Source organism: Anser brachyrhynchus (assembly GCF_964034855.1).
Source record: "Anser brachyrhynchus genome assembly, chromosome: 3".
NCBI lineage: Eukaryota > Metazoa > Chordata > Aves > Anseriformes > Anatidae > Anser > Anser brachyrhynchus.
In genome coordinates this window covers 122,396,195-122,423,206 of record NC_137696.1, presented here as the reverse complement: position 1 = coordinate 122,423,206, position 27,012 = coordinate 122,396,195, and the positions used below count along the sequence as shown (strand labels likewise).

The window sequence follows — 27,012 nt, the reverse complement described above, 5'->3', positions numbered from 1 at the left end:
TTTACACAGAATCAGAAATATAAAGCCGGACAGTCATCCAGAAGCCATGCAGTCATCTCCCCACAGTGGAGCAGGGTACCTCACTCATCCCTGATGGACCTTTAACCTGCTACGAACTGAAATTTGCAGGCATTAATCTTCCTTTATTAAGAGTTAGGTTTGGGGTAGCGTGTGAAGGATGTGTGCGTGCAGGAAATGTCGCTGTTTGAGACTCACAGCAAGCAATAAAAGTGAAGCAAATTGTCAAGGAACTGCTCATTCAGACATCAATGCCCATCCTGGGGACTAAATGAGAAGTTAGTACTCATTCCCCATGTCACACGGCATGCACACAGGCAGGCAGAGTGAGAGGTCCAAACCAGATTAATGCTGACACATCCCGAGCCCGAAGTGCTTGGGCTCGATAACCTTTGTGCGGGCTTTAGGCAGGCTGCTGAGTGTAATTGCACGGGGTTTTAAAAAGGGGAGGCGACCATTTTTTCCTTGTGTAGGGATCCGACTTTTCTTCCTGTGGGTTTAAGCAGGATGCTAAAAGTCCTGACCTCAGAGCTGCAGCTAACGCAACACTTGAGGCTCTATCGGGGCTTTATCTGCCCCACACAGCTGAAGTGAATTTTCTGTAAACGTCCTGGGAATATTCCCAATATTCCCTGTTCAGCTGCTCTAATAGCTGAGCCCCCCTTTTGGCCAACATCTCCTGCTTAGCAGTCTAGTTAAATTACGGAACACACGAACAAATTTACAGTGAAACCTTGAAGGTTTCTAATCAGACGAGTGGGACTCTGTAACAGGCTGTTTATAGGAGCGATGGGATAAGAAACTTAATGAGATTAACGTGGAGGCAAATACACATATAAACAGTGTTATTCGATATAAAAAATCATGATCATAGTGCGTTTAAGGAATTGGAATGAATTTCAGTATTTACTTCTCAGTTCCTAATTCTTTTCAAGTGGGGAAACGGAGTGGTTCAAGGATTTCTTATCACAAGGCCTTTTGCTATTTCTTTTCTTCTGGTGGCATTTTTTATTATTTTTTTTTTTTTGTTAGCAGAAAATCTACGAACTAACCGGGCATCAAAACTGAACTACGAGCATATTGGTAGTGTCAGGAAGGCACAGCTGTAGTAGGGACGATGAGTTAAAAATGAAGGCGGATCAGCTCAAGGGGTGCTTTTCCCAATTCTCTCTTTTGTCCCCAGAAGTTACAAGTGTTGGGATCAGCTCAAGAGCGAGAGAGGTACCCATCAGCTTTCTCAAGGACTGGAAAGAGACCTGATCCTGGATCTGGTGCCCCAGTACTATCAAGCAAAACCTGCGTGGCTCATGTCACATTCCTGTCTGTTTTCCCTCTTAGCCATTAATGGGACCTGCAGTAAAAACCTGCTCTGTTGATGATTCACATGGTGTGAGTGCATGGCGCAGCCACATCCCCGCAGGACCAACCCTTTCCCCATTCTGGCTTATTTAAAACACGAACAGTGTCACCTCTATCAGGAGGGCTGGGGTGGTGTGGCATCAGAGCCAATGTTGGCCCCGAGGTCAGTCTGCTTTGCTGTTTGATCGTGCTCTTGACATCACATGGAGAAGGGACACATTCTTCCACATGCTTTGCTAGCAGGAACTTGGTGAACTAAGGGTTAAATGGCTTTGGGTGCTGTGTCTGTATGGCTGTGTGTACATCTATATACGTATACAGATATATATATATATATATATATATACACACATACCTTAGTTTGGCTGCAGGACCTCGCGCCCGCAGGCCACAGTCACATTATCATCTGGAAATTGGATAACGACAGCACAATGACAAATCCAGGTTGCTTGCAATAAGGTGCTAATCCCTTTGCTTTAATATCGGAGCAGCGTGTAATGATGTTTGGACATCACTCCAGTTTACTGACGACCCCACTGGGGCCAGCAATAGAGGCGTACAACTGTCTAACAAGCCATCAGGTGACCGCCGTCGTCAAAGCAACGGACGGTGCAATCTAATCTTCCCTCCATCCCTTCCAGCTCCCAATAAGGGCCGGATTATAGAGGTGGCCCATCAATGCTTGGTAACTCGAATCAATTAACGTTAATTCGCACAATGCTATGATGTATTGTGATCACTTTCATTTCAGAGAAGGGGGAAGGAATTGCTATAATTCACCTAAAATGAGGTTGTCTATGGTGCTGAGGTATTAATTGGGTGTCCATATTAAATGGAAAAGGAGCACGGTAGTGAAGGAAAAGTGGATGAGTGACTCTCTTGGCTGCTATTGACCTATCAGAAGAAGACAGTGCCCTTTTCCTTTGCTTTTATCTATTACAGTTTTCCCTATTGCGTGTCAAGTTGATGTATTATAAAAAATTCATTTGGTGACCTTTCACCCCCCTAGCAGATTAAACAATTTCACTGGGATGGCATCATTAACAGGGCCTTGCATTTAATGATGATTTCTCTAAAAGGCCACGGAGATTCGATTTTAAGCTAACAGATTTATTGCACTATTATAACATATCGTAAAAAGCTGTACCACCTACGGTCTGGTTTTAGGATAGAAACTGTTTAAGAGTTTATGTGGAGCTTAAAGTGGTATTACCTTGGGATACGCAGCAGCGGCGAGGCTCTGACCTCCGGCGTGATGCTGTTTACATTTAATAAAAGATGTTCCTCTGACAGTAAACTTTGGGAGTGCGTTATGGAAGAGGTTAGCTCCTTGCCACTAGCAGGTAGAATTGTAAGTACAGGTATTTCCACCCATCTCCAGCAATTAACAGAAGTCGCTAATGAATTTGGAGGATGTTTCCCTCCTATCTGATGGACTGGGTCTGTTCCTCTGGTTCTGAAGGCACCTGGTGATCCCATCTCACCCTTGACTGGATCCAGTAAGGCTGTCCGGTCTGCCTTTAATTTTTTTTTAGGGCTTCTTATCACTGCAGCCTACATCCTGCCATCTGCCTCCACCAGGCAGCTGCTTGCCCTCAGCCTTTTGGTGCCGCTGGGATCATAAAGTGTAAATGAAGGCTGTCTGAGCAGTGGGGGAAGCGTGGTCTTATGGAGGAGACATGTCTGGGTGTTGCTGGGCAGCTGTGTTCGTGCTCTCTGACTCTGCTCCTTGGTGAATAGGGACAGAAATTCCTGAAAGCTAGATTGGGAATCATTTGAAGCTTGGATAGCCTCTGGTGCAGATCAAACAGCTAGCAAATGGATTTCTGATGGTGGCAGTGCCCCAGTGGACTAATGGCAAAAGAAGTTGGTCAAAAAAAACAAAGAAACAAACAAAAAATCCCAGAACTTTTTCAGTCTGAACAACTTACCCGACACTTTCAACTGCCGCAAAATATCCAGCTTCTACCTAAAGCATCTTTGCTTTATGAAGGGAACCCCTCCAAATGATTAGATAAAAAGCACATCCCTCTTACCCAGCCTTGCTCACAGAGCATAATGCAGTTCCTCTTTTCTTACCCGAGTTCACCATTAACTTAGGCCCCCTTGATATGTCTCCACGTTATTAGATCTTCTCGTTAGCTCCCTGCCATCACGGCATCTGACCTCAAGGGCAATTATTTCCTTTAGCTTTGATTTCTCTCTCTAACATGGGAAACGTGGGGCTTTGTGGAAAGATGCCATCCAGGTGGGAGGGCACAGGCACCTGATGTATGTCCAACCTCATCACCACACCATGTCAGAAACCACTTCTCACCCCCAAAATGCTAAAATCCTCACATCCCGGCCAGTGAATCCGCACCTACTTGGCCTTACACAAGTCTGTCTCTTGTCTTTGTTACAGCAGCTTCCTTTTGCTTGTGTTTTCTTCACTAGCTTCTCAAGAACAAAATAAACACCTCTTTGGCTTTACCACATGATGCATTTTGACATATTATTGCCCCTCCCAGATTCTTTCCAGTCTTCTTCCCCTTCTAAGGGTATACTGACACCACAACGCTATCATTGCAGATATACCCAGGCAGCAGTTCAGTTCAGTTCATTGGCTATGTTTATTAGTAAATTAAAAATGCCAGGCATCGTTCTTTGGCACCAAGTCCTGTTGATCAGGTGCATCAGCCTGTGTCCATAAAATTAAATTCTCTCACACACCGTTTCAGGGTGGCCTTGTTCAAACTACCTGGTGAGAATAGTCTCTGGCTGTATTAGCTCCCAGACCACCTGGGAGTTGTGCTGGCCTTTGCTATTGGGCCTAATCCAGACCTTTTGACGGCCCCTCAGCCCATCATGCCTTGATACCTGCAGCAGATCCTCTAATTCCTATGATCTCTACCTTCCTTGCTACTAAAAGCAGACACTTGCTTTCCCGCACAGCCTCAGCATCTTCCACAGACCTCAGCCCTGATGGTGAAACTCCCGGGAGCCTGACCCTGCTGGCCCTTCTGACAAGCAGTGCCTGCTTGCCTGCTGTGGCCACCTTTAGAGCTGCGAGCCACTGAGCAACTGAGCTGCTCCCCACCGAGCTCTGCCAGCAGGGAACTGCAGATCAGCCTGCTCCTTCCCAGCACGAGGCTTGAGGGGAGCGACAAAACAGCATGCTCCTCGTGCCCACCGGGAGGAAGGCCAGTTTCCTCGCTTCACCTTTGCTAGGACACAGGCACACTCGCCCGTTCCCACCTCCCAGTGGCAGAGCCGTGCCAGGAAAGCCTATTATCCTCGCAGCACAAATCGCCAGGAAAGCAGCAGGGTGCTCCTCTCTTCCACACCGATACTCACTTGCAGGAGCGTGACTTGCTGCATGCAGGGCTTGCACCCCGAGGCAGGGGCTTCCTCGCAGCAAGACTCCAGTTGGACCATGTGGAACATAAACACCGTGGTCTGTGCTGTGTTAGCTGGATTCAGATCACCTGCAAACAAACATTTTTAATTTATTATTTTTTTTTAACCACGTCTGTATGATTTTATTTTGTTTTTACTTGCTCTAGAGGGTGGGAAAGTCTAATTCCTACAACCAGATTTTGCAGCAGGCTTCCTTTAAGTGCAAGATGAGCACTATATTCCTATGTAGGGCCTGGGGCGTGGAGTCAGGGCATTTCACGCCAACTTTTTTTTTTTTTTTTTCCTGTTGGCAGTTTTAAAGAAGCTGGAAAGAGAAAAGTTGATTTTTGGCTTACAGATGCCATGCCAAGATTCACCTGAACTTGTCTGGGCTCAGGCTGAGCCAGAGAGGTTACAGAAAGTGCCAATCTCTGTCCTATAGTCACGAGTGGCTTGGGATGTTATACCTGGAGTGAGTTTAAGTCAAAATGCTGAATGCACATTTATGAAGGAGGTAGAAAAGAGCACAGATGAGCCTTGGTGCCTTTGACATGAATTTCCTATATATCATTGTCTTTCTGAATTTTCCACTGACAAAAAAGAAAAAAAAGAACAAAGCTGAATGCCTGAATGTTTTTCTTTATATACTTGAGCCAGGTCATGAGACTTCAGATGTCCTTATGTCTTTATTTGGTCTTCCCAGTGTCCATTTTTCAGGCCAATATTTTTCATCAGCTGCAGTGTAAGCAATTTCTGCTTTGTAATGCATAGTACTGCCCCTCCCTCCCCCCCACCAAAATCAAACCCTAAGTTAAACCAAAGGAAATTGATGTTCTGTGTATCTTCTGTTTGTAAACACCTTTGAGCAAATGCTAGAGATGAATGAATACCTTTCCTACTTTCAAGACAATATCAAACCCCCAGTTGCTTCACTGCAATTGCAGCTTAGAAGCATATATACATATACACATATATATGTAAAAGAGATACTAAATGACACAAAGCACTAGGAGAGGGAATGAAATGATTTAGGCTCAGAATAAAATGTTGATTCTGTATTCAAATGCAAAAGCCCTCTCCTGGGATGCTCAAATTTAAATTTCAGTCTTGAAAAAGCAATGTCTTTCAATGGGGTGTCTGTATACTGCTATATATAGGCGTGCAGACTTCGCAGATAATGAGAGGTAGCACAGGAATGATGGGATGAAGAAATGCATTAAAGCCCTGTAAGTGCTGTGCTTGTGTAGAGGAACTGAAACTGTTTTTAGAGGAGATCAGAGATATTCACTGTAATTCATCTTTCTGCTGGACAGGAAGCATTTGCTGCCTCCACCATTATCAGTGCTCTGGAATGGAGACTTTGGGGGCCATGGTATTGGATTACTGAATCCATAAAATCCTTGTCTATCACATAAGAAGCCATTTATTTTTTTCATTTCTCAGTTTCCTATTTGTAAACTGGGGATAGGAACAAAGAGATCTTTCATTAGTTTTGTATTGCTGTCTCCTTGGAGTGATGCCTGTTTCACATCTCCATACATGCTGCTTTCATCCAAGGAATCCAAGTGCCACCATAAGGTAAATTAGTAATTTTTTGGTATAGTGCTCCTTCCTACTCACAACACACACTGAGCATTACTGCTTGCATTAGAAAAGTAGAAAATCCCATGAACAGAAAGTAATGTATAGTTCCTAGGCATCGGTAAGGTGTGAATTACCTCTGGGATTAGCACTGGGTGTTTTTGAAGCGCTAATTTCTATTTATTTATTTATTTATTTACATTCCTTTACATGTGAAAAAAATGGAAGCAGACAACACTCAGGAACATGGCTGTATGTGAGACCCTATAACATCTCTGTTCGGGTGCAGCCCTCAGATGGAGAAATTGGAAAGCAGCTTCCTGTACAGCCGCAAATCATTTTCCTGGATAAGAAGGTAGGATTTGCCCCTCTGTGGATGGAGGCTTGTATTACCCTTGTACAATTTTGACATCTCTGAGCAAAATCCAAAAGCTATGAGACCAACCTATATGTAGGTCATAGGATAGTTCTACAAATATATATGGTAAAGGAGGTAAAGGGTAGGTCTCTAAATAAGCAGTCATTGGTATTTTGGGAGCTATTTTTAGACTCTATTCATACTTTTCATCTTTTTCCCATGACGGTTAGATTTGTCCTGTAGAGTTGATTATGTGCAATTCTCTGACTCTGCTCCTGAAGCTTAGAGGATATCATTGAGGAATGAAGGAACAGCAACACATTCATGAAGGCTGGCAAAGTCAGGGTATGATGGAGTATCCTGGTTTGCCTAAGCAAGCCTGCACCATGCAGAGCAGTGCTGTGCAGAGAACACCTTGTTTAAAACATGCTTGGACATCTGTGTGATGTAGTTTAGCAATGCCAGAGGTACCAACACAAGTCTTGGAAGCAGTGGACTAAGTCCAATGAGTCCTGGTGAGCTGCTGGATCGTGTTCAGTCCCAGAGTCAGGCGAAATCTGCATAGCAATTTTCACAATTTTCCTCTGTTTTCTGTATATTTTGATGCTCCCATTGCTCTTTTTCAGTTATTTTGCATTGTGGATTCATCCTCATTGTGATGGATAGGCAAAATAATACCCACAGAGTAACTAGACCTGGGTATGACATTTTTACAGTGATGACCCTGAAGCGTAGTGTCAAATCCAAGCTTGGACAGCTTTGTGGACATTATTTCTGGATGCAAAATGATTTTACAGTAAAGCCAGCTCTGGATATCCATTAACCATGAGGCAGGTTTCACATCTGTGAGGCACAAGACTTTCAGCTTCTTTCTATTTGTGTTCAGTTCTCTGCAAATAGCCATCTTGTGCTTTGGGCTGTGGAATATGCCACTTGGCCTACAGCTCCTGTGGATATCTAAGAGTTTTCTACTAGAGAAACATCAGATCTTCTGACTCAGATGGATGTCAGACATCGTTGGCTATCTGAAATGACACACAAACATCTGCCTACATCTGGACATTTGGATCCCCCTCTGAGTTTCCAAACCTTCTTCATACATGTTTTTGTGAGACTTGAGAACTAAAAATTCCCTAAATATATATATATATATATATATATATATGAAAGCCAATATTTTTGCATGTATCTAGATCTATGTGATTTAGATTCTACACATTGACTAGGGATGAGTAATTTAGGTATCACAAGTAGTTTCTTTCACTGAGCATATGAGGAATTTAAATTTTCACTCTCACTAAACAGACAGAATCTGCACATTTTCCGTGAATTCGTTGAGATGCTCATCCTTGGAGGTATTCAAAAGTTGGCCTGGATGTAGTCCTGGGCAGTCTGCTGCAGGTAGCCCTGCCTGAGCAGGGAGGGTGGGCCAGATGACCTCCAGAGGTCCCTTCCAATCTCAACCATGTTGAGATTCTGTGATTCTGTGAACTTAGATGCTATGATGATGTCAAAATTCACTACTTCTCTTAGGTGGTGTGAACGTGACCCTAGCTACTTGCAGTGAAGCAGCATACCATGCCAGACTATTGGAACAGATTGAAGTTGCCAGAACTGGTTCCTCTGAGTTTAAGTTCACCATAGTGAGTTATGGTGAGGTGTTTGGCATTGTTTGTAACACATAGGGTGTAGATGCACACTTCCCTCCCACTGGGCATTAATAAATTATTACAATTATTAAAGCCATCAGAACTTTCTTCCCTCTTGGTTTGGAGACAAGATCTTAATCCTGCTATTTTTTTTTTATTCTTCCCAGGGTCGAAGGGTTGAAGAACTGGGACCTCCCTCAGAACCCTGGCTCGTATCTGCTCACCTCAAGGGCTCCTCCGAGGCTGTGCTAAAAGGTTTGGACATGTTTTCTTACAGCAGGAGTTAAGGCAAAACAACTAGGGGAAAATATGGTGATAAATTTATGGTGAAATCCTCCTGGAAAATTATTGGGTTTCAAAGTTAGTCTTTGCACGAAAAAAAATACAATGTTGTATTGAAGTTTGGTGAACTTCCTGGTTGTATCCTAGAGAAAAAGAAGATTATATAAAGTGTTTTTGTACTCTGGTAGCTTGAAGGGAGTATATCTAGTAGTTTATCTTGAAAAGATGCGTCTCAGATCAAAAAAGAAAAGACTGGAGAATTAGAAATCCCAATACCTGATTTTCAGCTAATGTTAATTAGGGTAATTTCCTTAGAGTCAATGACAATCTGTTTGTCCCAGCAAATGATCAGGCCAAGTACAGACACAAACAACTGACTATTGTTTTTAATTAGCATACTTCAATGTGAAAATGTTTTTCATGAGGGATTTAAATGTTTCCCTTCTGGTCCTCATTTATCAGAAGACCTGAACTCATGATTAACTCTAAGCATGTGAGTATTTCCCTTGAGGTTATTGAGACTATGAACATGCTTAGATATAGATCGTTGTTTAAGTATAGCACTGAACTGAAAACCTGTGGATGATCATATGCTTGTAAACTAGAAAATGGAAATGAAATTGATTATAGAGCATCATAATGTTAATTACTAAAGTCTTTAAATGTAAGCAAACAGTGCACACAGTCAAAAGTGAAGTTTCCTAATATAGGTAAAGCATTTTGTTTGCAATAAGGTCATTTGTGTGTTAACTTTGATTGAAAAGTTCACATTTGGAGAAGCTAAGTGGCACTCATACTGTAGGTCAGAGCTTCTCATTCTTTGGGTCCAGTTCACATTTCTGTTAATATGAAGTTCTTCCTACCTCATCATAGCTCCAGGTTTACAGTTTAGAAAGTCCTTTGTTCTTTTCTGTTGTTCATGCCTTCTCAGGGAGGTATGCCTCAGAGGTTTAGGAGTTTGAGTCTAGATGAGACACAAATTATTGACTCAGCTAGTGGCCACTAGTGGAAAGAAGGAAGGAAGGAAGGAAGGAAGGAAGGAAGGAAGGAAGGGAGGGAGGGAGGGAGGGAGGGAGGGAGGGAGGGAATGAGACACAGCAAGAGAGAAAGAAATAAAAAGAAAGAAAAGTCACTGCAGAAAAATGCAATTCACATTCTTTAAAAGATACATGTATCAAATTAATAGTCAATAAACTCCAGCAAAGAATGAAGTGCGTGGTGCAGATGTTCTGCATGTAATAGTTTGCTGCAGTTTTTCCTTTGACAAACGTCCTTATTGTACTCGTCTTTTGAAGCATATGAAAGCAGCATTTAATCGAAATGGGTCCCGTCTAGCACACTGAGGCTGCTTCATCTGACAGCAGCCAAACTGCCTCATGGAAAGTAGTTTAGCTCCAAATTAGCTTGCTTCTGCGTTAAATACCAGCTTGCCTGAGAGATCTTTGTGAAGACTCACATATATATCTATAATATTCTGAGCTTTGAAGCATATGTGCCCGAAAGCTGAGATAGTCTCTGTTGAGGAGTACAGTACAGTATTCCACGCTTCATCATAGACTAGAAATGGTAATTATGAAATATTTGGACACAGCTGACAAGACCCTCTATAAAAGTGGTGCTACAGAGAGACAAGAAAAGTGTTGGTAGTCAAGGCAGATAGTACCATAAAGGCGGTCCTATGTGGCATAGGTAAATAGAAGAACCAAGATCAGGATGGAGCAATTAGAGAAATCTAGATTCCCTTGTTTCCTCCAGGCCTTTTCACAGAATAAATTACTGATTATTTATATATGACAGCTGGTCCCAGAGACTCACAATGTAATTGTGGGTTTGGTATGCTAGACACTGTACACAAATGGAGAAATATGTACACAAAACTAACTGGGATATTAGTAAATTAAATAGTACTGGGTCATAAAGAGGGGAAACTTTATCATTTCTGTTGCTAAATCATTAAAATGTGGCATGCTTTTGCCTGAAGACTCCTCTCTGGCAATCGCTGGCCATGCTTCAGAAGTCAGTATAGCAAATAAAAAACCTCAGTAGGCAGTTTGCATGCCTCATCTCTATTTGGAGGCTGTAAGAGTTCCAGACCAGAGGTTTGGCCAGGATATGCTAGTTCTTCAGTGCCACAGAACAGATCCTGGCACTGTTTAGTTCCTGACATACAGCTGTAGGCACTAAGTGTGGGAGAGAAACAGAGGCAGGACTGGAGAATTTTTTTTCTGTGGATTACCCCACAGACCACCAGTAGTGATGCTTTAGTGCTAAGTTAGCTGTCTAATAGAAGATCTTGCATTTTTCCTTCAATCATGAATATACAGGTCAAGGTGGGGGAGCACAGTGCTATGGTTACAACTAAAGATTTCCTCTTCAGGCCACTGTCCTCCTTGTAGGAGGCATCTCTGAAATAAATGCCATTAATTTTCCCTGTGATTCCAAGACCATTTGGGCACTTGTCCCTGCTTTCATAGCCCAAAATGAACACTAGCAGTCAGCCCAGTACTGATCGAGGACCATTGCTGAAGCACTGAGCAGATGGGACAAAGGTTTGAGGGCCAGGGAAGTAAAGGAATACTGTACTTATAAGTCTCTACATACATTTGACATGCAAAGAAGCTTCCAAATATTCATAGCAGATATCCTTGACATTTCACAAATTTATGTCACTAAAATCATTAATAAAAGTACAGCAGGAAAATTCAGCTCATCTAGAGCTGGGTGCCATAGCAAGCTCTGGGAACAGAAGAGGGTAGGTGGTGTAAGATAAACAGAATCACAGAATCACCTAGGTTGGAAGAGACCTCCAAGATCACTGAGTCCAACCTCTGACCTAACACTAACAAGTCCTCCACTAAACCATATCACTGAGCTCTACATCTAAATGTCTTTTAAAGACCTCCAGGGATGGTGACTCAACCACTTCCCTGGGCAGCCCATTCCAATGCCTAACAACCCTTTCTGTAAAGAAGTTCTTCCTAATATCCAACCTAAACCTCCCCTGGTGCAACTTTAGCCCATTCCCCCTTGTCCTGTCACCAGGCACGTGGGAGAATAGACCAACCCCCAGCTTGCTACAGCCTCCTTTAAGGTACCTGTAGAGTGCGATAAGGTCCCCCCTGAGCCTCCTCTTCTCCAGGCTGAACAATCCCAGCTCCCTCAGCCGCTCTTCATAAGACTTGTTCTCCAGACCCCTCACCAGGTTCTTTGCCCTCCTCTGTACTCGCTTGAGCACCTCCATGTCCTTCTTGTAGCAAGGGGCCCAAAACTGAACACAGTGCTCGAGGTGCGGCCTCACCAGAGCCGAGTACAGGGGGACAATCACTTCCCTAGCCCTGCTGGCCACACTGCTTCTTATGCAAGCCAGGATGCTGTTGGCCTTCTTGGCCACCTGGGCACACTGCTGGCTCATATTCAGCTGGCTATCAACCAGTACTCCCAGGTCCTTCTCTGCCAGCCAGCTTTCTAACCACTCATCTCCCAGCCTGCAGCACTGCTTGGGGTTGTTGTGCCCCAGGTGCAGGACCTGGCACTTGGCCTCGATGGACCTCATACAGTTGGCCTCAGCCCATCAGCCCAGCCTATCCAGATCCTCCTGCAGAGCCTTCCTACCCTCGAGCAGATCGACACATGCACCTAACTTGGCGTCATCTGCAAACTTACTGAGGGTGCACTTGATCCCCTCATCCAGATCATCGATAAAGATATTAAAGAGAACTGGCCCCAGTACTGAGCCCTGGGGGACTCCACTCCATACACTCCATAAATTGTTATGGGAAAAAATCTTACAGTCTGGTTTACCATCAAAAGCCCTGTCCCCACCTGATGAGCACTCCCATGAATTTGTGATTGCAAGGAGTCTCAAAGTTTGTTTCTTCTCCATGTTGTTCAATATCCTGGGTGTGCTGATGGAAGAGTATAAATGCGTTCCTCACATTCAGTCTTTACGTACCTTCACCTGTTCTGCTTAACAGCAATAAAATGTCAAACCACCTGCTTTGCAAAGCAAATGGTTATTACATGTTGTCTCTGAGAAGGCAAAAGTCTATGTTTGTGATCACTGGATTGAGTCCAGCATCTTAAGGAAGTTCTGACTTCTCACCCCCACCTGAACTAACATTTTAAAATTTGTCAGTCCTTAGGATTTTACCCTTCTCACTCCAAGAGCTTGAATGAAGCCCAGGCCTGGTCAACATTATTCAAGGGCCAGAACTTGGCTGGTACTCAAAGATACACACAATAAAATGGAGATCTAGTTGCAAAGTAAATTATAAATTTTCAAAAAAGAGCCTACAAAAATAAAACCATAGCACGTGTAAATGCTGGGTCAGAATACATTCCCTTATAGCTTAGAACAAGAGGTAAAGGGATGAAGAATTTCTCTCCTGGGTTTCATTTTAATGCTCCCCATGGAGATTTCGCCTGCTAGGTTTCCAATTAAAAGTCTCTTGTGTGTGATAACAGGGTCATCACCACAGACATTCTTCATTCTTCAAATCCTTTTCAAAGCTTCTGACAGGGTTGGAGGAAAGCTCAAAATGCTTTAACAGTAGGACAGGGTGTAGTATGTCCAAATGATGAGGTGAAACATCTACAGTTAAGAAAAGGGTTAAAACAGTCAGCTATTTTCCTTAGCTGCTGTGGCTGGATCTTTGAGACCATCCCTTTAACACAAAAATACTTAGTCATCTTTAATACTCTCCTGATACTGGTGATGTTGATGTCACAGAATATGCAAGTTAAATCAAAAAGATGAGCAAGTGGAACTTTCAAACAGGTCTACATAGCTCCCATTACTCCTCCTTGATCGCCTTAGCGTTTGTATTCAGATTACACTGCCATGATATGGACATGCACAGAGCTTATCACAATGAGCTTAATGACCCAAGGTTCAGAAGGTAGGGTACTCCACTTCAGGAGGGATTAGGTGTCCAAATACCTCTGAAGATCTGTCTCTATATGAAATTCCTGGGATGAGACAAAAACTTTACAGTTAGGAAGGACACTGAAGTCAGGTTTTCACAAGTCCCCTTCAAGTCACAAGGACTCTCCTGGTTTGCTCAATTTTTATTTTTATTTATTTATTTATTTATTTATTTATTTTTCCTGAGGGATTTAAGTCATGCTTATCTGGAAGCTGTTAACTGCAATTCATTTTTTTGTATTACTCTGCAGGGATCACTGAAGTGCAGGTCATAGATGGATGTGCAAGCTTTTCCAGTCTGGCTGTGTCTGGCTCAGGCACAAACTGGAACCTTGTATTTACTGTCACATCACCACCAGGTAGGATCTATTTTTTGAATGTTGATTTTGTAAATGAGCTCAAAACACTACAGGTGATCTGAATTTATAAAAAGGGAAGTTAAATTTGCTTGAGTGAGGCAAGCAATGCAAAACCTCTAAATAGCCTGACTTCTGCTACATGTCCAAGCTGGCATCATCCAAGCAGCAAGTGAGCTGGGTAAGTGCTATACTGTTCATTTAAGATGCCCAAAATGAAGATGAGTTAGAACAGAGAAGTATTGCCAGAGAGAGGTACCTCTTTTTCCTGGATTCCCTATGAACTTTCCTACAGTAATCGGGTACGTAGGCCGGTTAAGCAGCCAGAGCAAACTTTTTTCCTGTAGATTGAGTCCCCTTTTTCCTGCCTGTGTTCTGTAATTTTCCATCTATGCTCAAGAAGTTATTTTTTGTACTGCTTTTCACCCACCGTTTGGCTGCACCTGGCCATCTTTATGGGTGCAGCAGGTTATTCACATTCAGAGCACGCCTCCAGGACTGGGCTCTGCTCAGAGCATCCCTGACGGTTTACAGATGTGACATTGGGACCTCCTGAGCCACCATAACGCTGAGGGGTCAGTTGTGGTTATACCTCCTAAGAAATACAAGCTGAGGGGGATGTTGGCATCTTGGGCAATACCTGAACTCTGGCTGTTAAAGGCCTGGGGGCATCTGCATGAAACAAGCACCTGCACAACTGTTTTGGGGCCTGAATTTATCTACAAATCTGTCTCTGAATGTATATAAGGGTCAAAGCGCTGGTCACCTGTCAAGTCATTGAGAAGCAGGAATGTGCTCTCTGGCATGTAGTTAAAAAACAAATTAAGGTATAGGTGTTGTAAGCCCATGCGTAAAGCTTCTGTTCTGGTATTACATATATATATATAAGTATAACCTGAAACCTACTAGGTAGAAAGAAACCAAGAGGGATGGATAAAATTTCTCCAGGAGAGGTGAGGAGGTGTGTGTGCCACTGCATACAGACCTGATGAGGCCTTGAAATACTAAGATAATTTTGTTTACCCATATTCAGAAATCATCTCAAAAAAGAATAGGTACAGAGAAGAATGAAGGTAGGAATCAGCATTTTTTTAATGAGAAAACTCTAATATAGTATAGCTTGGTTAAGCTAGAAAAAAAAAAGAAAAGGGCAAGTACATCAGATGGTTGAAGTGACCACGTGGAAGTGACTAATGAGAAAATCTGAACAAAAAAGTAGAATATCACTAACATTTAGAGTGCATTGCTCTGAACAGCCTATCTTACTAGATAGGAATAGTGAGAACGGATCAGTTGCTTTTGGATGGAGCTTTATATGCTTATGGATGATAATGTGTAACACAGTACAGATTTATAACACAAGAAATCCTTTCCTATCCTGGGATTAAATTAAGATCCAGATATTTTATTTTAGAAACCTTTGCTCCTCCCAGTCCCAAGTGGCTAATCAGCACTGAGTGCTTCCCATGGCTCTGCAAAAGGAGAATTGTGGTGCAGGGAATACTCAGAGGTGGGCCTTTAGAGGGGGAACATATGTCTACTTTGGGGTGGATGCTGCCGAACACCCACGGCTCCCATTGCCTTCACTTCAGTGAGAGCAGATGGAAAGTCAGCACCTCACAGGATCAGATGCTTTAGTGGAAAGTGCAGCTTAATGAAATGTCTTTTGAAAGCTATTTCGGGGGAGTCACAAAATCTTCTCCCCTCTGAACAAAGGTCAAATAGAAATCCCTTTTATGAAATATTTAGCCAGAAAGAGTGTTGCAAAGAGGTGTTTAAAGACAGCAATGCATACAGCTGATGCATTTCTGTAGGTATCGCCTGCATAAATCAGAGCATTGTACACTTTTAATATGAGTTGTAAAAGTACACAGCAAACAAGCAATCCCCTTTGCTCATTTGTAATGGGGAACCATGCTGGAGTCAGAATAAAGAGTTTTATACTGCCAGAATCTTACTGAAGATATTTGCTTATCATTTGAGACAAACAAAAATTAATCAATCAAACAATAGAAGTTTGGGACACATTTTCATGAATAGCTTTCTGGCATAGTTATTCAGGCTCATGCGATCTGGAGACAGCACAAAAGATGCCGATGATGCTGAAAGCAATAATCCCAAGTGGTTTAGTGGTAGTTCCTGGGGAGAGTGGGCTATTCATAGTACTGCTGCATAGTCTTGCTCCTCATTTTCCAGTAATATTCACTTAAGTGATATGGATCCCAATGGGCTTGATCCATCCACTTTCCATTTAAACCAATAGCAGTCTACTTGCAGACTATTAGTGTGAAATGCAACCTTTAAGAACCTGTCTGTGTAGAGTCCTTGATACCTGTGAGATTGCTTCTTTCCTCTCAATTGAAGTTCATATATGCTTGTATCTGCAGGCAAATTTTTCCCAATTGGAACATGCTTCCCATGTTGTTCTGACGAATCTCTGCTTTGTTCGGGTGGACAATATTGACACAAAGCTAATTAGTTTAATATAAAAGTACTTACAGCTACTTACCCTAGTCTGCAAACCTTCATCTGACAGTGCTTCTCATATTTTTAATGAATTGATGAAGAAGGTTTTTAGATTTTTATTAAAATTGGAACTCAAACAAGTAAAAGAAATATATTCCCATTGAAATTATTAAAATTGTGAGGTTTGGACTGATAATGAGTCTTGTAATAACGTAGGTAATAGGCTGATATGAAAATCCACATCCTTCAAATTGGTCTATAGTGAGTACCATGATAAGTTTTATTAAAATCCTGCTCTTCCCAAACACATCTCTGTTCAAAATGTCTTTGGAAGTTGTCCAGGACCCGTGCTAAGCCCAGACTCTGTGTGGATATTTCTGGGGAGAATCAGCCCAGATACATATATGCCAAAGAATTTCTTCACAGCTGAAGTTTTTACATTAATTTCTCACGCCTTAGCTCATGCACCAGTACTGTTGAAAGTACTGGAATAAACAAATTTATGGGGGATCCAAACACCTATATATTTCTGATTTTGGAGGCAGCAGTGTTAAGCATATTGCAGTCTTTGAAGCTCAGATGCTGAGACCCAATGAACTCTTGACCACGGAAATTTTGAGTAGCGGCTGCTTTGATTCTGATTTCATTTACAGAAAACTGTAGGATCTCTGGGTAAAGAGCATTACCCAAATCTTGTATGCTTCCAAAGACTAAGTGTTATCATGCTAACAGCAATGACACTGAAACTTTTTGTTTATATTTGCTCAATGTCAACATGGTGAAAAATATAAACATGTTCACCAGCAGTTTTCTGACTCAGCTTAATGCTAGTCAATGTTTCTAAAATTCCCACAACTTAATTTAAATAAGTGATGTATAGCTTGCAAAAATTGCGCATGACTTAGTACCTTTCTCACTGCAACCAGCTTCCCTGTCTTGCTAGACAGAATGTGCACATTCTCTGCATGAACTTGATCTGTTTTGTCTCAGAAACAGGTTCCTTGTGAACATATTTTCTAGGCTTGGTAGTCGACTGTACAAACTCATGGAAGAAATACTAAGGACTGTTAAATACAAAGACTGACTCTGCTTCAGGATGCACTGAATGTTTGAGACATACATTGAAGAAATGTTGTTAAATATTTGTCTTGTCCTCATACCCATTTCTAAATAAATGTTGTTGGCTAATGTTGGATGTGGGGATGGAAGGACATCTGGACTGTTCCTCAATGCATTTTTACAGCAGCATCACTGTCAAAAGTCTATAGCCTAGTGTTTTCGTTGTGGAATGAGTGTCCTTACTTTTGTAATAAATTCTGACTGCTTTAAATTCTCAGGAGCTAAGTTCACTGTACTGTCTCAGCCATTTACCGTCTTCCCTGTGCCCATGGGAGAGAAGGCCAGCTTGATACTTGTTGTCTTGCTGAGTGCAGTAGCTTCTGCATTCGTCCTCACTCTTGTGTTCTGCTGGTTCAAGAAGAGCAAAAGCAACAGTAAGTTGGAAACGTCCACAAAAATTTATACTTGTGGATTCCCTCTTTCATTTGGCAAATCTCTTGGGTGGCTACAAGAAGATTTAGCTGCAATGGCAAGGCAAACTTGGCAGAATTTTTAACACTATTCATGACTTTTACATGAATATAGCCTAGTTGCTTTCTTTTTCCTAACATCTTCTGGCTTTGGATACGACTCAGAATAGGTTTGTCTAGTTACATATCTCTCCAGCCTGCTATTCTCATAACCCTTTAACTTATTTCTTCTGTTTGTCTCATGAGCTTTTGCATCTTAATTTTTATTTTTTGAGTTGTTCAGGTATACAATGACACTCAGAGAAAGCTCTGCAGAGTTCATTAATTAGCAGTATGGTTCATAGTTCAGGATTATACAGTTTTGTGCCTATAGAAGATGACTGAGTCCTGGCTGGAAAAAGTTCTAACTGTATGTGAAACACAATGAAAATCAGATTTCTATAGTGGAGATAGAGAACTGAGAAACAAAGAAAAGCTGCTGCATTTTCCTGATAAAGGGTGACATAACAAAACATTGCCACAGTGATGTTAATGCAAAGCCATGGTGCTTACCCAGGATCAGAGACACCTGCACTGTGAATGCCCTAGAGGCAGTGGCAGAGCCGTGCTCACATCCCACACCACATTATCAACATCACATGTGTCAAAGTGGTAATGGGAGGGCTGTAGCTTCTCTGGAGATCTTCCCCTAAGCAAATCCACAGCTCTATTAATTTGCCTTAAGATTGCTGGGTTCTGGTATTGACATTAAAACAAATATAAGAGGCTTTCCCAATACAGAAGGCATAAAGGGAAGAACTGAAGACAAATGCACATGACTGCAAATGTTCAATGGCTCGATTCCCAGTCATCTTAAATTTCTGGATATGTTGAAAATTACCAATAATTTGGCCTTCCAGATGTGCTAACTGAAGTTGTGACCTAGCCAAGTGTACAGGGAAGACAGCTGAGGAGCCAACGAAGCTCTCAGATAATACATTATTTTAGACACCTATTTCCCATTGTTTTCCAAACCTCGCTAATTTCACCAGATTTTTGCTTCCAAATAACTTTGCAAATCCAAGCTGAAGATTCTTTCTGCTAAATTACATCATGAACACCAGTTGCACTGAGGTCTGAATTTCTAATATTATTGAATATGGTGACAACACAAGGAAAGATTTTACCTGAACAGGTAGGTTCCCAAATAGCAAAACATAAGACATGATCATAAAACAACTCTCTCTGCTTTGGGGCAGAAAAAATACTTCTAGATTATCTTGCTAATTCACCAGCAATAAATTGTTGCTTGAATTAATAATTGCTGTTGAGCTGAGGATGCATTGGTAGTGATGTGACTGATATGCTTCATTACAGAAATGAGGACTAAACAGGCTGATATACCACAAGCCAGTACCAAGGCACCCCAGAAGCAAGCACAGCCTCATGCACCTCACATCCAGCCTTGCCACAATCCAGGAGAGAATGAAAGGGGTGTGCCTGTAGCAAGAGGTGAGACTGTAGTTTGAGAATAATTCTGATTTTTAAAGAGTTGGACGTCAAAAGGGTTGGTTTAATTCTCTTCAAACTAAAGGTTTGTATTGGGTCAGTGACATGGCTCTTCTCCGAAGGGCTATTACTTTGTTACCTCCTCTTCGTTCTCCCTGGTGTTAGTCTACTTCTCATTTTATCTCCTTGCAGACATATTGTGTGAAATCCTAGCTCCACTGAGGGCAGCAGCATAACCCCCCTTGAGCTCAATGAATCCATGATTTCATCCAGTGCTCTTGGACGGGGACTGGCATTTCTGCTCCCCACTACACATGCAGCAACAAGGTCTCCCCCTGCCAGGTGTCCAGGAGCTAAAGTGATAACAGAGATAGCCACTATGTGGAGCTCAAAAAGCTCCGGACAAGCTTGCAAGGTGGGGAGGACTGTACTGGAGTATGCTGCTGTGCTGGAAAAACCACGCAGGACTCCTTTGTACACTTCTCAGTAACCTCCACCTCTTGTAGTTCCTTCTCATGGACCTTCATGCCATGCTTTCCCAGCAGTGAGTCCAAGCTAGCATCCCAGATTGGCTCCATGGCCCCCATTTGTTGTCCCCCTTTGTTTCCTAACATCGCTGCCGCAAACACCCATCTTCCACCCACCTCCTCAAGACTTGTCTTTTCATCCTCTGCTGATCAAACACAACTTCTGAGGTCACTGAAACGCAGACAGCCTCAGGGGTGTGTGGCTGGCAGCATAAAGCACTGGCTTCCCTCTCTGCAAGCGTGAAACGTTCCTGGAGTGGTTATTCTGTCGTGGCTTTTTCTGGTCTCACCTGCCAACTGCACAGATCTAAGAGCATTCAGATAACCCTGCTGAACCACCCATTTACTCTGTATTGGGAATTTCATTTTTCTCCTCCTTCCTGAAGTCTATGGATTACATAAGAGGCAGGAAGAGGCGAGCTGGAGTTTTATCTCGTTTTAATTAGCATCCATCACAAAAGCAGAGGGAGAGAGAGAAGGAGAGAGGAAATTCTGCAGTTTATGTGTTTTTATATTTGCTGTACTCCTCCAAAACACAGCATTCAGCTGTGTGCCTTAGGACACGTATCTGCTATAAATTCATTTTTTATCTAATTTGTCTGAGATCTAAGCTTCCTGTGGAGGTCTGAGATCAAAGGATCTGATTCTGTCTGATGTCGGCTCTGACACATAATGCGTGCTGACTTAGTTCTGTCTATAAACTCGCAGTGGGAGGCTGCCATTCTCCCTTGGCACCTTTACATAGTGAACTTTCATTTTGGCTGGGGAGGCTGACAGGTACAGCATTGATTGGAGCCATCGTGTAAATAATTCATGGAAAGATTTTTTTTTTTTGTCAGAAAAAGGCAATCCAGTCACTTAAAGTCTTTTAGGAATAGTTGCAAGACAAAAAGATTCCCCGATATGTTCAAATCTAAACAAGGATAACAATATCTTAAGTGAATTTAATACATATGACTTGGAAATGTCTAATGTTTGATTTCCCCTTATTTAAAGTGCTGTTGGTTTTGGAGAGAGAGAGGAAATCAAAGCTGAAGTCTTTTTGTTTCATTTCTGCTTTACAGTTGTTCCCCCCATAAGAAATCCCACATTTCTAATACAATTAAGTTTTTGGAATCTTAATTATTAATCACCACAGTAAGTCTTGCAAGGCAGGGTTTCTCTGGTAGTTGCTTATACAATGCAAAGACCAATGGAGGTAGTTGTCTCAGAAGTAGCTGAGGATGGAGATGAGGAAGAAAGCTGTATGCATAGATATGTGGCATTTCAGGGGGGAAGGGATCAAGGTATTACTCTGTCTGACTGTGGTGTAACAAAAAAATCTCTTCAGCTTCACATTATGATCTTGGTCTTGAATTAAATAACTTTTGATTGACTAATGTATGGCTAACAGGAAGGCACCTGGAGGTGGAGGGGCATATTGCTTCTTTTTGTACTTTATTCTGGTGGTTTTTCACTTTCATCATAGGAAAGTTGTATCCTACACTAGTTTGCATTTAATAGCTTATTTTTGCAGTTTTGAGGCCTAATCTATGCCCCATTGCTGGAAGTGATCAAAGTCAGGTTGGATGGGGCTTTGGGCACCCTGATCTAGTGAAAGATGTCCCTGCCATGGCAGGTAAGGTAGACTGGATGATCTTTATGTTCCCTTACGATGCAAACCATTCTGAGATTCTATGATACTCTGATTCCATGATTCTGTGATTCATTTCTTATATTGAGTGTCACTTTAGTATGACTTCTAGGTTTTATTTTTATTTTTCTCTCGGTGAAAATACATGATCATTAGGTTCAAATTGAAGCCCTTCTTTGAATCTAAACTAGTCCTGGCAATTTGAAATTCTTCTGACTCTTTTATTTATTTATTTATTTATTCATGTATAGAATTATAGAAGCACAGAATATCCTGAGTGTGAAGGGACCCACAAGGACCATTGTGTTCAACTCCTGGCTCCGCACAGGACCATCCAAAATCAGACCCTATGTCTCAAAGCATTGCCCAAACTCTTCTTGAACTCTGGCAGTCTTGGTGCCATGATCACTGCCCTGTGGAGCTTGTTCCAGGGCATGACTACTCTCTGGGTGTACCCTATACTTTATTCAGACTTGATTTTGATGTCTGGTTTGTGTTATTGCAAAAATAAAATTAGTTCCCGAACACCATTCACTCCTCCTCTACCACCAAAAGATCTCACGAATCCTTTGGTTACTGTACTTAAGTGACCTTTATCCCAAACTCCTTTCCCACCACTGCCCAGAAATCATTGTTTTTTACCTGAAGAGGGTCTCCCACTCACCAAAAATGGTCCTCATCCTTTGTTCCTAGGTTGCTCAGACCATCTCCTCCTTCCTGTCTACCAGTTTGTCATTGTTTCTACTGTGTACAAATTCCATTTGAATTAATTTTGATTTCAAGTTTCAAGTTACTGGTGGAAACACAGGATATCATCCATTTTAGTTATAGTGCCTGGTACTGCAACACATCCTGATCTCTAAGAATTATTTCCCATTACTCTTGTCCTACAAATCCCAAGTCAATACTTCATCTTTGAAACTGCTCATGTCCAGAAAACTTTTAGCCTCCTCCAATAACTCAAACTTGTTTGATGAGTCCTATTTTCAGAGTTGAAAATGTCACCTTTGAAGATGAAGAGGGTGGGAATACATACCACAAAATAGCGTAAAGCTTTGGTGTAGATGATCAACATCCTGTTTATATGTACAAAGAAGGAAGTTGAAGCTAGTGATGTATGCAACTTGTACTTTAAAGGAGCCAATGACACAATATTAAGGCAATAATAATAAGAAAAACTGTTATTTGCAGAAATATGTGACTACTGAAAATTTACCAAGAACTTTCCAATGGATTTCCATTATTAGGAATTAGATTATTTGGATGTAAGCATTTTGTATTTACACATGAAATATGTATAGTATATATTTTGCTTTTTCAACGACTGAATGATTTTTTCAACATAATTTTTAAACAACATTGCAGATTACAGGCTCTGCCCTGAGTAGGATTGAAATGTTGGAAATTAAAAGTTCTCCTTTATATTATAGCTTTATTTGTAGAGGGTTGATAAGTTTTATAGATGTGTAGTATTAAAATGATTTTCAGTGTTAGCAATATATAGCTTATTAATCAGCTGTATTCTATACACTTAATTATTAATCATTTATTGGAACATTTGATAAACATCAGCAAATGCCATGGAAGCTATTTGTTTATCAGTAAGAACAAAGCAGCTGTTTTGTTTGCTGTATTTTTTGCTGGAAGCAGCTTATGGTTATTGGGTTTTCAAAACTTATTTTTGCCAAAATTAAATCTGTGGCCAGTTAAAATAATTTTCTATAGAATAACTACTTTTTCATTAATGTCTTTAACATGCAGTAAAGGAATGGAGGGGTAAGGAACGTGAAACTAGAGTCGTAAAATTATTGTAAAACTCAAACAAGTTTTGCTTTTACAGCAATGGAAGAAACCAGAGCAGTAGGACATGCTGCAGTACAACTGAAGGAGATGAGCCTGCAGCCCTATGAAGCTAAGACAGTGAGAAAGATGAACACACTCCAGCGTAAGACAAGTAACAGAGACATCTTTTCTGCAGCCAGGAAAAGTGACAGTCACCAACAGCAATGTAGAGGAACATCTCTTGGTGACTCTCAGGAACTTCAGCAGCCAACGGTCCAGGTGTGCCCTGCCCAGAAAGATGTGCCCCAGCCTTCAGGTGGTTACAATGAGGAAAGAGAGGGGTTGGATACGATGCCCAAACCTCAGAATGATGTCAGGGAGCAGATTGTCACGGAAACAGCAGCAGAAGTATAATAGAAGTCATGTCAAGTGGTGGACTACTGAAAAAGCAAGCTTTGCCTGGCCTCCAGTCAATGCGAAGTTGAGTTTTTTGTCTCCACCGTCAGAGAAACACCCATATTCGATCAGGGAAACAAACTGTTGTGCTGTGCATGTACAACTAAACTTGTGACCTGGCTCTGAGGCAACAGGGAGACTTTGGCCATGTCTATGCTACTAAATTGTCTTAGCTTCCAAAACAAGCAGGTGTGACGACGCAACCTGTTGAGAACAGTCTTTGGCTTCTCATACCTCTATTAACTCTCTCTAAGACTTGCTGGGAGGAGTGCTAGCTGGGTCTGGCCAAAAGCTTTCAGGGATTAATTAGCCTAGCAATTCAACTGCATATATTGGAATTTCTGTACCTGCACCCTGATGCTATTTAATGTGCTAACATCAGAGTTGTCTTAGAGGCTAGAGCAATGCTGATTGGTATGTGTGTGCATGTACATATACATACATACATATATGTATAAGAATTTCCCCATTTCTTCTGATCTTCCCTTTCCAAGATCTTCAGTATGTGTGTAAACCTTTTCCTTTTCCTGAGCAAAACCAAATAAACATGTATTCAACTTCCATTTCATGAGCAAGTGCTTCCATGCTTCCCTAGTTAAATCTGTGCTTAAGAATTTTTGTTTTGTTTTGTTTCGAAATTAAAGTGTTTTGCTGAGTTAGACCTCCACCATATCATTGTTTTCTAATACCTTTAAATCACCGTCTTGTTATGAACACTACTGTTTATGAGTGATAATAACAATACTGATGTACTTCAGCTGCTCGGAGGATTCCTCCCTGCTTTGCTTAACTGAGCTGGAAGATGAGGAACTGTATTATACCCTCTCTGTACCATAAAGTTCTTGGTTACAAGGTGCCCCAGTGGCACAAGATAAATTTTATACTCCTCTGCAGGAAAAATACTGGTGTAGGAAGATTAAGTTTCTGGTCAGATCAGCTGTGGAAGAGAAGGTGAGAAATCTTGATTTGAAAACAAACCAGGCTTCAAGCTGAAGGAGCTAAGATGCCAGTGCTGGTTGGTGAGCTACTCAGTTCTGTAGGCAGAAATGTCTCATTCTAGACTGTAAGCCCTAAGAGAGCCCCAATGTGTGTAGCAATTATCATCCTGGCCATTGCACAAACTGTCATTAGCTGCCAAAGTTGTAAAGTATGTACATGCACCCTGGGCCTGAGCTGAAGAGTGAAGCTGTAGATAAGCCTGTTGCTTATGTTGTGAACAGTGTGCAGAAATTTAACGAGAAAACAGATTAAATCTATGGTGATATAGAAAACAGTCTGGCTTCTGTTATCTGACCCTGCTACGGTTATCTGACCCTGCTATGTAATAGCTTCATTTATACTCATTGAGGATGCTCTTCACCCATACGAACTCCCAAACTGTGCTGTGTCTGAGCTTTTTGTGGGTAAGAGCCAGTTGGATCAGGCTGGATAATGAAACAATAGTGCTTTATCCCTGATTCTCATCATCTTTAGCCCATTAGTGCAAGCACAGCCATAATGACCAATGCACTTATATGATCCCATCCACACTTCCCAGCTAATGTAAGTGAATCCTGTATGAGAAGCACAGGATTTAAAATCCTGTTAAAATGATGTCTCCTCTTCTGCCTCTGTATCTGGAAAGGCTACATATTAGCTGTGTTGCCAAGAAGTAGGATCTGGTTGTCAGCTGTTCCCCATGAAATATCACTGATTGGCAATAGCCTACAGTCATTTTTCTTATAGGTGCCTGCATATAAGAAACGGTCAGTATAGGTTCGTTTGATATTCTGTGGCTCAATTATATGAGGACTTTTTGATTTAATTTATATTCCTGCTTTAGAATGAGATGATTTTGGCCCCCAGAGAACCTCCAGTTTACGATGGAGTTCAGATAAAGGCATTTATGACACACACATTGGTTAGATGAACCTCATCCTGCAAGCTCTAGTGGATGCAGGTCTGAAGTTAGCCATAAAAGAATATATAATGCCTTCCCCTCTTGTTCTTCCTTCACAATGTGATGGTTCAAGAAGGCCTTAGATGAAAGAATGGAGAGTGCCTCTGTTTCTGGGAGAGTACCTCTGTTGCTGTTTGGTTCTGATCAAAGAAGAAATAATTGAACCAACTGAACTGAAAGGAAGAGCTGATTTGTCTGCCAGCTTTTGCTTTAGTTCCATCTAGATTCAGAGAGACAACTCTCACTTTATTCACATTTTGGGATCTTCTAGATCCATAAATGATTATGGCCTCTCCCTGATGTCTCCACTGGAAGAAAGCTGCTCTACTAATGCAGTGTAGTCCATGTCAGGTCATCACAAGTAGATTCACCAGCATTGGACCCTGCGCTATATTGAGTTTATAAGTATTAGAGGGTGTATCTTGAAGAGATGTCCAGGCTTGTTGAAATGATTTAGAGACCCTTCATTTCCTTCACAGCTGATACCCAGATTTACTTTCATATGGTAGGAGATCCTTTCCTCTCTGCAGAAATAAGACTCCCCCAGCCCCTAAACTCCACTCTCCTTAAGTAGTTCTAGTTCTGGTAAGTTACTCTATCACATCCAAGAAGTGTGAAAGCAAATAATATATAATTAGAAGTGTCAGGCTTTATGCAAATTACATGCAAATAATACTGAATGTAAATGATATGCAAAAATATACAATAGAGCTTCTTTTTGGAAAAAAAAATCAGACATATTGGAAACAGTTAAGGGCTTTAATTAATCCTTTAATTCATAATCCTAGCATTTATCCATACTTTATTTACAGAATAAGTAATGTCTTGCATGTCTAGACCTCTAATGAAATAAGCAGGGCTAAAAAATCTTTAACTGCAGCATTGTTGATCTTGATTTCCCACACTGCTGTGCATTAATTGAGGGGGTGGTGGAGCATGGGAATGAAGTGGGGAGAAAGTGAAGAAAACATGATGAGAATTCAGTACAAACATGAAGTGAGCCCTGAATAAGTAAGAAATTGAAGGGCTCTTGTGTTGTGTGTGGGAAAGAAATCATTGTGGTGATTAGAGATAAAGATGATGTTTATAACCATCTAGTGGTTGAAGAACGTGGTTAAAGTGAGGTTACATCTTTTCTAAAAATAATTTAGACTTCACTTACTGTTTTTAGACTGATAGCAACAGCACCTGGATGAAATGGGATCCTGCTCCTCTGTGGATGATGCAGATGCAGACTTATTTTGAAAATGTTGCCACCTGGAGAGGCAAAGATAAAACGAGCTCTTG

General features: G+C 41.5%; 1 protein-coding gene across 2 annotated transcripts in view; it reads left to right on the top strand.

The window, feature by feature from the left end:
• PKHD1 (PKHD1 ciliary IPT domain containing fibrocystin/polyductin) overlaps positions 1-25,326 on the top strand; it is a 261,123-nt gene extending 235,797 nt beyond the window's left edge. The window contains exons 61-66 of one of the 2 annotated variants that reach the window (XM_080584577.1): positions 6,565-6,691; positions 8,511-8,598; positions 13,801-13,908; positions 17,709-17,864; positions 19,257-19,391; positions 23,389-25,326. In XM_080584577.1, the coding sequence (XP_080440703.1) occupies positions 6,565-6,691; positions 8,511-8,598; positions 13,801-13,908; positions 17,709-17,864; positions 19,257-19,391; positions 23,389-23,744 (970 nt within the window). In that variant the 3' untranslated portion in view covers positions 23,745-25,326. The remainder of the gene's footprint in view (positions 1-6,564; positions 6,692-8,510; positions 8,599-13,800; positions 13,909-17,708; positions 17,865-19,256; positions 19,392-23,388) is intronic. The other variant, XM_080584576.1, reaches the window with a different exon arrangement.
• Positions 25,327-27,012: the final 1,686 nt, after the last annotated feature.